The sequence below is a fragment of the Physella acuta genome, unplaced genomic scaffold (assembly GCF_028476545.2).
Source record: "Physella acuta isolate Inbredline_101_S28 unplaced genomic scaffold, ASM2847654v3 ptg001715l, whole genome shotgun sequence".
Classification (NCBI taxonomy): domain Eukaryota; kingdom Metazoa; phylum Mollusca; class Gastropoda; family Physidae; genus Physella; species Physella acuta.
Genome location: NW_026733227.1, coordinates 132,501 through 146,909, shown reverse-complemented (window position 1 = coordinate 146,909; position 14,409 = coordinate 132,501). Strand labels below are relative to the sequence as shown.

Here is a 14,409-nt window from a genome sequence, read left to right as displayed (position 1 = left end):
CCGAACGAAACGAAATTTATATAATTTTAAAACTCAAACTTTTACAATTTGTGAAAGGGGAGTAACCCTTTCAAAAAATAATAATACATCAAAATCCCTCAAAAAGGGGTATTACAATATTTCCATGTGGATATTAAAAGTGGTAAACCCGACAGGGTAAAACCTTTATTTCAATGACTAGCTACAATATCAACTGAGTCATATGAGACATATTATCATAGAAGATTACATATAATCAAAACCCACCTTTAAATAAGGTTCACCTGAAAATAAACAAAATTTTCAACAGGATTGAAATTTTGAAAAAATTCAAAACTCATACCACTCACATTCATGTGAGTGTCACCTAAACAAAACACTTGTGTATGGTCCTAATGAACCACAAAACATGTCACATGATCAATGTGTGTAATAAGATTTTACATCCTTTCGTTGGAGGGCCTCACTGCAGGCAGAGTTTCTTCCAGGCATCTCTTAGGGGGGTGGGGGGGCTGAATTTTTTTACCGCCCCCCCCCCCCCCGAACGAAACGAAATTTATATAATTTATATTTTATATAGAAAATATATACTTAACAGTGTCCGGCCCCCCCCCCCGAAGAAAGTCTACCGCCCCCACCGAAGAAAGTCTACCGCCCCACCGGAGAAAAAAGTCTGGAAGAAACACTGACTGCAGGATGTGAGAACAAAGCGAGGAGCCGACATAGAATCCGATCACCACCTGGTTGTTGCTAAACTGAAGATGAAGCTAAAGGCGAAGAAGAGGCAACATGAAATTGATTCATGAAGAAGATTTAATGTAAGTACACTTAAGACACAAGATAACAAGACAAATTTTCAGGTCACCCTAAAGAATCGGTTTGAAGCTCTACAGACAGAAGAAAAAGATTTTGACACAGTTGAACACACCTATTAGCCTAAATAAATAGTTCAATTAGTAAATTAAATAGAATCTAGATCTAGATAGTAGATAGTCTATATTTTTATATGGGTGGCCGGAAAGAACCGCAACGGAAAAAAGTGCAACGGAAAAAAGCGCAAAGAGAAAAAAGCGTACACAGAAAAAAGCGCAAAGAGAAAAAAGCGCAAACAGAAAAAAGCGCACACAGAAAAAAGCGCAAACGGAAAAAAAGCGCAAACGGAAAATAGAGCAAACAGAAAAAAGCGCAAACGGAAAAAAGCGCAAACAGAAAAAAAGCCCAAACAGAAAAATGCGCAACCAGAAAAAAAAAACGAAAAATTTGCAAAAGAGAAATTTAGCACAAAGACCATATGGACTAGATGACACATTTATACATGGCTGTTAGGGCTGCTGTGAGAGTGTCGTGTTTGATCACGTGATCTACTACCATTTAAAGCGTACCACTACCATGTGCATTCCCATCACCACGATAAAGGCGATAATCACTTTACACAATGCCTATTATTTTCTTGGTCAATAATTATTCAACTACTATTCTCGTATAAATGAACATAAAACTTTCCTTGATATCGACATTACTCGAAGTATCTCTCACATTCTGCCTAGTCTGAACTACCTAGCTTGCATACCATAACAACCCGTTCCTATGGCAAAACTTCACTCTCTTTCATCCGCGTCATCAAACACGCATTCGTCATATTTCTCGCAACAACATTCATTCGCACCAAAATACCTGATAAAACACACATCATAACAATGATGTATTTACTATTATTTCTTAATGACGCACCTACCTACCTACCTACCAATCTACCTCCCTGCCTTCCTCCCTCCCAACCTACCTACCTACCTACCTGCCTGCCTACCTACCTAACTACCTACCTACCTACCTACCTACCTACCTACCTGCCTACCTACCTGCCTGTCTGCCTACCTGCCTACCTACCTGCCAACCTGCCTACCTACTTACCTACCTACCTGCCTGCCTACCTGCCTGCCTACCTACCTTCCTACCTACCTACCTGCTTACCTGCAAACCTGCCTACCTACCTATCTACCTGCCTGCCTACCTACCTGCCTGGCTGCCTGCCTGCCTACCTACCTACCTGCCTACCCACCTACCTAATTACCTCATATATATATATATAAATATAAATATAAATATAAATATAAATATAAATATAAATATAAATATAAATATATATATATATATATATATATATATATATATATATATATATATATATATATATATATATATATATATATATATATATATATATATATATATATATATTTATATATATATATATATATATATATATATATATATATATATATATGTAACTAGTGTAGTTACTAGAGACGATAAGAACGCAATACAGTCTGTCAACTAAAGACACGATCAAGGCCAAACTGGGCTGATGCAACTGATACAGGGGGTATGGACTGATAACGAACACAAAGCCGCTGCGTAGTTCATAGTCTGATGCAACGAATAGGAAGTATTGCGAATACGTGGGATATAATGGGAAGGCGACTGGTAGAGAACGGCAGAACCCAGTTGAAGACTGATATGTGAGGACGTGTTGTGGTTTGTGAGGATAGGAACGATGGACACGTGCATTCTGATATGTGAGGACTAGTGAGGACAGTGGGGGTCAGTTGGTTCATTGTATTCTTGTGGAACATTGATGCATTGTTATGTGGAGCATTTCTATTGATTCATGTAATAAAGAGATCAATGTAAACCTGCACTTCCGAGTATCTGTATTGTGGTCGATGTTGTGTGCTGGTCAAAGATAGCACGAGTAAATACATTCGGTAACATTTGGCACTACAAGTAAATAGACTCGGTAACAGTTGGCGTTGTCAATACACTCGGTAACATATATATATATATATATATATATATATATATATATATATATGTGAACGAATATTAGTGCGAAAGTTAATGACGCATTGAATCGTTACGCGGTTCGCAAGAATGTGACGTTTTAGTGTAGGTTCGTTGTTGTCGGGGAAAGAAGTTAAAAAGTTAACTTGTTCTTGTTGTTTTAGAGTGATGTCGTAATGTAGTCCAGTCTTAGTATTGTTCGTTCAAGTCGTCCTTTGTAATGCAATAAATAGTAAAATTAATGTCATCCTGTCGTATACCTTGATGTCGTCGTGCTTTGTGATGAACTACTGAATGGCTAGACAGAATATAATGATAGTGTTGACCCTCTCATGTAGAGCCGTACATTACATAGTTAATCAGTTTAACAATGTAGATGCCATTGGAGTAGGTGTAAGTCAAAGCCTGATGTTATTATAAAACTTCATCTCTTTTTGTTTCTTTATAAAAAGGTTATTGAAGATATTTTAAGGTATTTTACTGAAATGTTTACCTGACGAATGCAAAATGATATCAACAACCATAGCTCTTCTGTTATATAGGCTACATGCAGTGTTTCTTCCAGACTTCCCCCCCCCCCCCCTCAAACTTTCGATTTGCACCCCCCCTCAAACTTTCGATTTGCACCCCCCCCCCCCTCAAACTTTCGATTTGCACCACCCCCTCAAACTTTCGATTTGCACCCCCCACCCCTCAAACTTTCGATTTGCACCCCCCTCACACTTATATATATATATATATATATATATATATATATATATATATATATATATATATATATATATATATATATATATATATATATATATATATATATATATATATATACCGAGGGGTCTATTGGGGGGGGGGGCTTACGATCCCCCCCTAACCCCCCCCCCCTGCCTACGCCACTGCAAATAAGTATTCGCATAGATTTAGAGTAGCGTCCCTTTTGTTACATGTTTTCATTACCCTTCAAACAAAATTCTATTTTAGTTATATTGAGATTAAAGAATTTAAATAAATAGTACACACAATTGTGAAGAATAGGAACGATTGAAAGGGAAGTGGCATTTAGCGCAGGAAATTTAGAGGATAGGTAGGGTAAAGGTGGGGTTAGGAAAGTTAAGGGGTCCATTCAGATTGTAGCGACCCTTCCCGACGCCCGGGGACAAACTTTTCAATTTGCACCCCCCTCCCTCGAGATTTCGATTTGCACCCCCCCTCAAACTTTCGATTTGCACCCCCCCCCCCCCCCACTCGAGATTTTGATTTGCCCCCCCCCCCCCCCTCAAACTTTCAATTTGCACCCCCCTCAACCTTTCAATTTATTTTTCCAACCCATTTTGGCGCCCCCTAAGCCCGGCGCCCGGGGACATATGTCCCCCCCCCCCCCCGCCCCCCCCCCCCCTCGCTACGCTACTGGGTCCATTCTCTAATAGGCAGTCTATGTCTCTTTCGTACTTTCGTGTTGGTTTATTGTCGAACCTGTCCTCACCTCACATCACAACAGTTGGTTGACGCTTACCGTGTAATGTTAAAATAAATAGCATGTAATTGAGTTAGTTCGATGTGTGTTTTCATACAAGCCCAACCCATTGATTAAGGTTTTCGCAAAATGTAACATATATGTAACATATGTCAATGATGTCAATGAATTTTCATTAAAAACAAGTTAATTAAAAAAGTCTAGTGACATTTATGCGCAATTTCCTTATGTTATCCAAAAATAGCTCTGACGTATAATGCTAGGGTGCGTTCAAGCTAGAAGAACGATCGGTTTGTAGGTGTTTATGTAATTTTAAAATTTGTGACGGAACGAGAGGATATTTTTGAAAACTTTCTTCGGCAATATTGTTCCAAATTATGGCAGGAATCGATTGGTACATGTTTCAAGTCGCTAAGTGGTCTGGTTGCCGAGATATGGGCCAAAAACTGCATTTTTTCGAGGTTTTTTGGCTTTTCCTGGAAATACATGAAAGAAACCCGGAATTTTTATGGCCTATGCTCATTCTCGTAACTTGCTTAACATAATTGCTTTTGGGACTAGTCATCGATATTACTTCGTTGAGGAGGAGATACGACTTAAAGCCCGGACACACATTCATCCATACATTCATTCATTCATTCATTCATCTATCCATTCCCAGAAATGACGAGTTAATAAACGCAATTCTCCAGAATGGAAATTGCGCTAAAAAAAGATGTCTAGTACAGTTTACGAAACACGAACTTCGCCGATACTTTTTTGGTGGGTAGGTGGGTAAGTGGGTAGGCGGGTAGGTGTGTAGGTGGGTAAGTGGGTGGGTAGGTGGGTAGGTGGGTAAGTGGGTAGGTAGGTAGGTAGGTATGTAGGTGGGTAAATGGGTAGATAGGTAAGTGTGTAGGTAGGTAGGTGCGTCATGATGTGAAAACAATAATAAATACATAATTGTTATTTTGGTGCGAATGAATGTTGTTACGAGAGATATGACGAATGCATGTTTGATGACACGGATGAAAAAGAGTAAAGTTTTGCCATAGGATCGGGTTGTTACGGTATGCAAGCAAGGTAGTTCGGACTAGGGAGAATGTGAAAGATACTTCGTGTAATGTCGATAGTTTTATGTTTATTTATACGAGAATAGTAGTTGAATAATTAATAATATTCCGCACTATTATGCTAATTTTAGACGTTATTTCGGGTTTTAGAAAACTGTTTTAATAAATTGGAATTGATTAAAATATTCTATATAGACAGGGTTCATTGGAAAAATATCGATGTTTTAAGAAAAATTCAACTGTAATTTTTAGGGGGGGGGGGGTGTTGGCTGAGGTGTGACGTCATTTTAGGGGTGGGGGTCTGGCTTTTTGTGACGATGTGTGACGGAGGGGAGGGGGGAGGTAAAAATCGTCCAAAAAAGCGTGACGTCATATATGGATGACCCCCTTATGCTTAATTGCTGCATGAAAAGAAATAACATTGTTCAAAACTTTGGGTTTAAAAAGTTCCCAAAAAAAGGCGCCACTTTGCTGAAAAGCCAGAGGGGGAGCCTGAATTTCTTTCAGGCACCTCTTTTGCTAATTGGTTGAGTTTGTTTTGTTGTGGATTGGTGTGGGGGCGGGTTATATGGTTAGGTAACGGGGTTGGGTGATGTGGTTTGGTACAGTGTGTGGTTCATAGTTTCATGCGGGTAATGATGAGATAATATTATTTCCCATTCTGTTATTCGCTTCCAGGTCCCCATTTTAATGTGTGCAGTTAAATTTATTCTACAAGATTGAATAAACCGGGAGTGATCTCCCCTAAACTTTCTCGAATATTCTTATACAAAACATCAGGGGATGGCAACTCGGGATATAGGCATGATTTTTTATCCATTTTAAATACTTTAACTTTTTAAAATAGAATAGAATCTCATAGAAAAAAGAATAGCACACCAAGTGAACGCCAAACAAAATGTGCATAATAGTGCGGAATATTATTAGTACTATATAAATTCACATGCGTTTTTTGAGAAATCAGAAATAGCAGAAATTACTACTTCCGGTCAAAGGAAATTTCTTAAATTTGTCAAAAGACAGAGAATTAGATCTTTTACTTACACATGAAATTTCATTCATCTATCAGAAACAGTACTCAAGTTATAGGCTTTTAAAAAATTGAAAGTAGAAAAAGTTCCACTTCCAGTTATCGGAAATCGCTCAAAAGTTGATACGGATCTACGATTTTAATAAAATACTTATATATACAATTTCATCAACCTAGTTGTAACGGTACTCAAGTTATCGTGTTTACAGACAGACACACATACACACACACAGACATACGGACAAGATTGCAAAACTATGTTTTTCCGACTCAGGAAACAGTAAAACGTAGAGATTTGCGAAAATCTCGATTTTTTTTTTTTTTTTTTTTTGTTGCACAATTACAAGACTTTCTCTATACTTCGAATAAACGAGAAAGTAAGTAAAAGATTTTTTTTTCTCTCTTTCCTTTCCTCCAAAAAAAAAAAAAAAAAACACTTAAATTTCAATCCGTGACGAATCACGGGTAGATCTATGTATCTAGTAGTTGTCTCTCTGCAAACTGAACTGATTTTGATCTGGCAATCCTCCATCAACTTCCGACGCGGAAGCGACAGTGCACTAGTGTTTTGTTGAGATATAGATTTTAGATATAGATTTCTAGTAATCACAAAGGACAATTCGTGAATTAAATATTAAACCCTAAAGAAAAATTGTTCTACTGATCGTAAGTTAAATGAAAGAATTTTGTTAAAATTCATATTCAGGCATATGGCATATAAAAATATAGTTTAATATAGACTCTATCTTTCTATCTACTAGATCTATCTACTAGAGTAGATACTAGTAGCGATACTCACTAATTTTAAATTTCGTTATTTTTCGATTAAAACATTACCAATGAAAACTAGAGATCAATCTCTAATCAATCAAATACTTAATTTGTTGATAATAAACGCATTTGGAGCTTAATTACTGATTTTTATTAATTGGCCACTCCCAGCAATGCAAGCCAAACAATCTGTGACAACCTATGCCTATCTGAAGAGGAGAACTCTGCAGGGTTGACCTTGCAGCTGATTTGATTTTAGCAGAATATGAACAGTACATTTGATTTTATTAGCCTACCATATTTCTATTCGTATGGACACTGTCTTCGTCAGAATAAAAATCACATGATGGAATTAGATCTAGTTCTAGAATTTTTAAATAGGGGCCTATTTGATTTAATTTTTTTTAAATGGAAGGGTGTTTAAAAAGGAAAACTAAACCCAAATTAATGAAAAACATGTTTAAGAATATAGGCCTATAGTTAGGGACTACGATATCCGTCAAATCTCGGGCCGGAAACTGCGCTACCGCCGCCGTATCAAACTTGATTCTGGTTTCCGTCAGGCAAAACATAGCTCACTGTATAAAGCCAGATTCTCATTTAAAAATCATTCACTTCACTCAAATCGTCATGAATATCGACCTAGGAATAATCCACCTTTCTATTGATTAAAACTTTTTCTCTTCACCATCGACGTATCTTCGAGTAATTCACACTTCTCGGACAGGTATGTATAAATATTTAATTTATTTAATATCTAAACAAGATAGTCATTTTTTTTTTAAAGATACACCTAGATTTTTGTTTTAAGTTTCTTATAAAGTCTTTATTTTGTAAATTTAACCCTCGCATGAATTAGATAATGCCTCGCGAAGTGAACATGGTCTTAAAATTTAAGCCGACGATCGGCAAATGGCGATAGTTACCTATTATCGATAATGGCCGATTTGGTTAAGAACAATGATACCTATTATGTATCTATTGAAATCTCAACTAATTCAAGGCATCTGCAACTGATATTTATATTTTAACAGTGTTCAATCATTATATTTTATTAAAAAGACAATATTTTATTTTTTTTTTCAAAATATTTAGTGTTGGACCAAAGCAAAATTGAATTAGCATTTCGTTTTCTTGGAACAATATAGAAACTTGAGTGTACAAGTTAACATATTACTTTCTAGTATCATATAATAAAAAAAAGAATGCATTCAAAGCTTTTATTTCTTGTTATTTCAGTAATTCAAATGGAGTGGCCTTCCAAATCTCTTCAGGACTTGGAGCTTCTTGTTAGTTCACAGAAGGACAGAATTCTGATGGCTTTGCGCTCTACATTTTTGCCAGTAACAAGAAAAATGCACACAAGACAGCAGCATAGGTTTTGCAATTAGGAGAACAACTAAATTATAATGCTACAACTTGTTGTAAGTCATCTTCATGCCAGAATAACTTCAGGATAGGATGCTAGAGACAGGAAATTTTATCTACTTTTTTGTAGAATGGAGGGGGCGAGGATTAAACATAAGTGGAATGTTAAAGGGGGGAGATCTGTTTTAGAAGTATAATTTTTTTAAGTTAAAGAAAAAAGTCAGCAGTAAAGTGTAGATTCACTTGGAGTAGCCTATTGGATTGCAAATAAAAGAGGAGTAGGATGACAATGTTAGCGCCTCTATTGACAGTACATTACTTATTAGTTATTAACTGATGTTGTTCAAGGCGATTTGTTATTTTGTTAGTGTTGTGGTCATAAATTACTATGTAAATTACTATGTAATTTATATTAAAATATGTTTTTATTAATACCATTAATGGAGTAATTCTTTTTTAACTAATTTTGCTGTCTATTTATGTCTAGATTTATGTTTGGCGATATCCGAACCTTTACCGGTTGGAGAGAAATGAGTCTAAAATTACATTACAAAGCTCCAGGTTATGAGGTCCCTTAAAGGTCCCTTAAGTGACTCTTAACACATTCAGATTGTGGCATAATATTGATATTGATAAACTGTTAGATTTAGAATAATGATAAACTTGAAAAAAGTCACTTTACAAAATTAGGGGGTTTGCATCACCTCAAGGCACACATTTTGTCATCCCTTTCATATTTTTACAAATATGTTAAGTTTAATTGCCTCATAACATATTAATCTTGAAACTCTGAAAATTTGAATACAAATTTCCATGTAATAGAGATTTGGCATTGGTTTATATGAAGAACACACAAAATTTGCCCGCGAAATTTACCAGCAAATCCTATAGTAACTTTTAATTCAGTAAAAAAATCATAACTTTAAAACGGAATGTCCAATTTTGAAAAAGTAAACTGTTTTGTCTTAATCTGATGTAGCTCTTTAAGATGATATGCTTTTTAACCTAGGTAAATCATTTTGAAAATTTTCTCAAAGTCCCTACTATAGTATAGACTAATAGATCTAGATCTAATCTTTTTAAAGATATTCAATCCCGTGGCCGTGCATGTTTTATTAATAAGTGTTTTAGCAATGCTTAATTTATTAGGGCAATTCATAAAATATAGCAATGTCATTGTTAAATGAATCTAACCCTCCTCTCTCACTTGACTTGGGACAGGTGTGTTATTTACAAAATTTTGTCGTTGCTCAGTTTAAAATGTTAAGATTTGTAAGTATTTGATTTATTTAAAAAAAAAACAACTGCAATAGCATTAAAATTGATCAAGTATCGAGAAATGCATTCTAACCAGCGTCACGGGCAGTGCGCGTGACAGACATCTTGCTCACGTAGTTTTGTCAACAAGAAAAGTTAGCCTATCAAATACAATTAATTAGGCCTATAAAATAAAAAGAGGCCAATAGCATTAAAATTATCTCCTGTGAGCGAAGATATCTGCAAATTACAAAAATCGCCAGCCCGTCTGCGTTCTTTTGTCAACCAGCGAAGGAAAAACTCACAGCACAGTGTGAGCATGCGCTAAATCTAGTCCAAGTACTTTGTTATCCCAAGTTATAATTAGTATTGTAGGCCTAGATTAATATGTCCTAGTCCATGCGTACTTGGTTTACTAAGTACTAATTAGAAATGTAAACCTAGACTCAACGCTAAAATCATTTAATTTATCAGGCCTCTAAAATCTTAATAACATATAATAAAATATATAAATATATTTATATAATATAAACATTACTAAGCCTAATAAATGTATCAACGAAGACCAGTGAAAATAATATTATAATTAACCTAATTAAAATTTATGAAATCAATAAGAATTAAGACAAATTAATTAAGCTATAACAAATTTGAAAACAAATAATAAGGCCTAAGTAAGCACACAAAGACCAATGCTCACTACTAGATCTAGATCTAATTCCAGGGATCAAAAAAAAAATAATAACAGATCGTTGTGGTTTAAGGGTTTTTAGAGTCATAGTATAATCCAAAAGCCAGGTGAAATATCCATAATTAGGCTTAATTAGTCTAATTACGCTAGCAAAATAAGCTGAAAAAGAGTGTCAAGTGAAAAGAAAACACAATTATATAAGCAGCGAGAGGATGTACAGCTTCCGTAACAATAGCGATGACGTCACAATAAAAAATTACGTGCTTTCAGTGACCTTTTTTGGATGCCGATTTCTTAAAATGGATACAAAATAATTACAATATTTTTTCACTAAAATATCAATCTAATAATACCCTACCTTACAGTACCATTTAGACACCTTACAGTCCTTTATTTAAAGTTTTTAAACAATTCAAACTATACCCATGTTAACGTTTGACCTCCATGGTCGGAAGCAAATTTTATAAAAAAAATTCTGCCAAAAATAGCTTTGTCATCTTCAGATAGCTTAAAATACGAGTTAATTATTTTTTTAAAACTTAATGTTAAGGTGGTCTCTCGAACAAGGCAGAAAAAAATTGCCCAATCGTAGGCCAAGGTGACGTAGCCATGTTCTGGTTAGCAACCAAGGACGCTTTCAAGTTAGTGAGTCTCGCTACTATCTAGATCTAGATTCTATTTAATTTACTAATTTAACTATTTCTTTAGGCTAATAGGCACAGGCCCTAATTATTATAATTAATTAATTATTGAAATTAGACCCATAAGACTATAAGATAAGGTATTATCTTATCTAGAATAGATTACCTTACCTTATAGCCCAGCTATCTTTCCCTTACGCCTTACATGCGTCAGGTACTCATCTGTGCTTGGTGGATGCTGCACGCTGCACATACATACTAGTCTGAGATCTGAGCTTAAGACTTGCATGTTAGTAGTTGAGTGCTCTACCACACCCAGTGGCGTGCAGACCTATACAGATGCCCAGGGCAAACTCAAGAGGAAGATGCCCCCATAAATACTTTATATATATAAGCCTATGTAGCCTATATATATATATAGGCCTATATATATATATATATATATATATATATAAAGCTTGGTTACAATCCGTTACAATCCGTTAATACACATAGAAAAGCATTTTTTTAAAATTGTAGGCCTACTTATCTTAATTAAGATGAAAACGTTGACTACAGCCAGCTAAATCCAAAAGGAATGAATGGTTGGAACTTGGGGCGGGGGGAGGGGAGAGAATTGTGGGACGTGTCGTGTTGGGGGAGGGGGCTGTGATGCACTACAAAAGAGTCTCATCCGGTTTGTATTACCGCCCGGCACCGAGGTTACAAAAACGTTGTCCGTGTCTACAATTAGGGCGTCGCGTCAGATACGCCTTTATTTATGGCTGCTTCTCTCTTGGCCTGTTTAGGGATTCCTATAGTGTAACTAATACAGGTGAGAGTGTGCATTGATTTGAACTAGAGATGTTTCAGATTTTTAAAATCTCTAAACTACTCGGTCAAAAGGTCAATGCTTTAAGGAGATGTGATGCTAGGTACTCTAAAACATCCGTCCGTGTCTAACCATTCACTTCGCTATGTCAGACCCTCCCTACAACTTGGACGTGTATTCCCAAATTTAACACCCAGGCAACGCCTTCTGTCCAGTTCAGGTGGGGGGAAATCCACTAATGTTGACCATGGCCTGAATCTACCCCCACATTTCATTACATCAATTTGGGAGCAATTACTCTGCAGATGGCTCTACTATTAGTTGAAATAAAACTGGGTCTATATTATGTGCCCCCAATTAAGATAATGAGTAGGTGCTTTGGGGTGGGTGAAAGTTGGTGTGGTGAGGTAAAAGATCACGCAGACTGTGCATTTAAATTTATGCTTATGGGATGGGAAAAAAACAGTCTCCAGATTCGAGTACAATAGGAGGTTTGTGTCTAAATTGAGGGAGGGAACCAAGTGACAGCCAGCTACACCTTATTTATGTGTTTCTCGACGGGACTACCGGGCGGCCGTGAATGCCAGTAATTAAGACGTGTGAGACTTCAGGACAACTTTACAATGAAGTGAACTCAGCCCAGTGTATCAAAACAGTACGCACTTTAAAGTTTGTATTTAATCCCTACAATATTTAAAAAACAAAAATCCATACGGTCATGAATATTATAAAGAACATTATTACAATAAAAAAAAACAACAAGCTATGTGCTTAATCACTCTACGAATGCTGTTACGTCCATCAAAATGAATATGGGCATAATTATTGTATGGAAGTTGCTATAAAAGTTGCAATTCCAGAGAACTTGAAAATAATTTGTTGAGTTTAAGGCTACATTTCTATTTATTTTCATCAAGCCTAAGTTATAACCTGATGTTTCACTTTCATAAGGGAAATATTGATTGGCTGTACAGTAACTTAGTGATCGATAACTATTTGTTTACAAAACTTTGCAGATCAAGTTTTTAAATAACAATGCAAATTTAACACCCCATGACCTACTTTTCTATTTTTAGTTTACAATGTGTACAATAAAATTTATGGCGGCCTATCCAATAGCAGGATGCCATTGTTTATGTCGCCATTACACGTGAAAACCAAATTGTTTTTGCTTTTTTTTTAATTTTTATTTAGTTACCGAAAATATTAAAAACATCAAATACATCCAATCTTTAGTAAAGTCCGAAAAAAACCAGACAGGCAGGATTTTATAACCATATTAATTGTAATTACACTGTGCATGATTTTTAAATTAATTTTATGGACCTCTCAAATACCTTTGAGACTTTTCTCGCTGGTGTCCATTGAATAATTTTTGTAACTTTCAAAATATAAATCCTCCCCAAAATGTGAAAGAATTACTAAACTTTAATGAACCACCTTTTTTCACATTCCTAGCCGTGGCTGATTTTAGGTACCTAAAATGATAGATTACCCCTAATTATAATATTAAATAATATTTATTAGGCCTAAATGTTTATAGCCTAATAAATACTAATAATATTAGGCCTATTTATTAATAATAATAAGGGCCTAATAATATTTACTTACTTAGACTATCAACAAAATATAACTAGGCTTAAATAAATGTTTTCATAGTTGAATAGCCTACTACTTGCCATATATCTGGAAATCACTAAGACAGCCTAAATAATTATACCTAATCATTTAAAAGTGTTGTTAATAGTTAAGAAATTATAGCAGGTTTTAAAAGTTAGTCAGATTGTTAGTTCTAATACTCCTGCCACCAAACTATCTGTATGCGCAGACTTAGCCATTTTGAACAGAGAATTTCTGTTGTCAGCCACGTTAGTTCGTTTTGTCCAAGGAACATCTTTTGTTATTTTGTTTTTTAAAGTTATCAATAACACTTGATAATCACTCACTTAGTCTTTAATAATACATCTAACTGGTACAGTAATAAATAGGCCTTTACTTTTAGTAGATGTTTTATGTATTCATAATTTTGCCTTTACTTTTATATTTTCAGTTAAAAGTATTTGTTTAGGAATAATTCATTATGTCCACGCCAGGATATCCTGCTTACTATTATGGAGACTCAAATACTGGCAGTGTCTCCAACCTTAGTGAGGGAGGAATGCGTCGGTATGCATCAAAATCAAGCATTGCAGGTGGCCAAAGTCTTACTGGCTCTAGGTAAATCATGGAATTTGTGGAAATTACCCCATATGCCACAGTATTTAGTTTTTCACCTCTTAAAATATTTTGAAAACTAAATTAAATAGATGCTATTTCTTAGTTTAAATTTCTTATGTTTTTTGAAGGCTGCTTTCCAAATGTTAATTTGTTACTTAATTTTTATTATGTTTTAATGAAATTTTGATAGATCTCTCCTCTATGGAAGCAGAAGAAGTTTGTATTCAACATACACGATGTCTGGCATGTCTTATGTTCTTCCTATTGTAACTAAGCAACC

The 14,409-nt window shown here is 35.3% G+C and overlaps 1 protein-coding gene across 3 annotated transcripts in view; it reads left to right on the top strand.

Annotated features, from left to right (window-relative positions):
* The first annotated feature begins 2,480 nt into the window (after nt 1-2,480).
* The window catches only part of LOC131930087 (uncharacterized), a 23,408-nt gene continuing 11,479 nt past the window's right edge, over nt 2,481-14,409 (top strand). The window contains exons 1-4 of one of the 3 annotated variants that reach the window (XM_059286445.1): nt 6,880-7,039; nt 12,379-12,567; nt 13,963-14,129; nt 14,320-14,409. The exon at nt 14,320-14,409 is cut by the window's right edge and continues 95 nt beyond it. In XM_059286445.1, the coding sequence (XP_059142428.1) occupies nt 13,993-14,129; nt 14,320-14,409 (227 nt within the window). In that variant the 5' untranslated portion in view covers nt 6,880-7,039; nt 12,379-12,567; nt 13,963-13,992. Of the gene's footprint in view, nt 2,581-6,879; nt 7,040-12,378; nt 12,568-13,962; nt 14,130-14,319 lie in introns of those variants that run through there. The other 2 variants (XM_059286446.1, XM_059286444.1) reach the window with 2 other exon arrangements.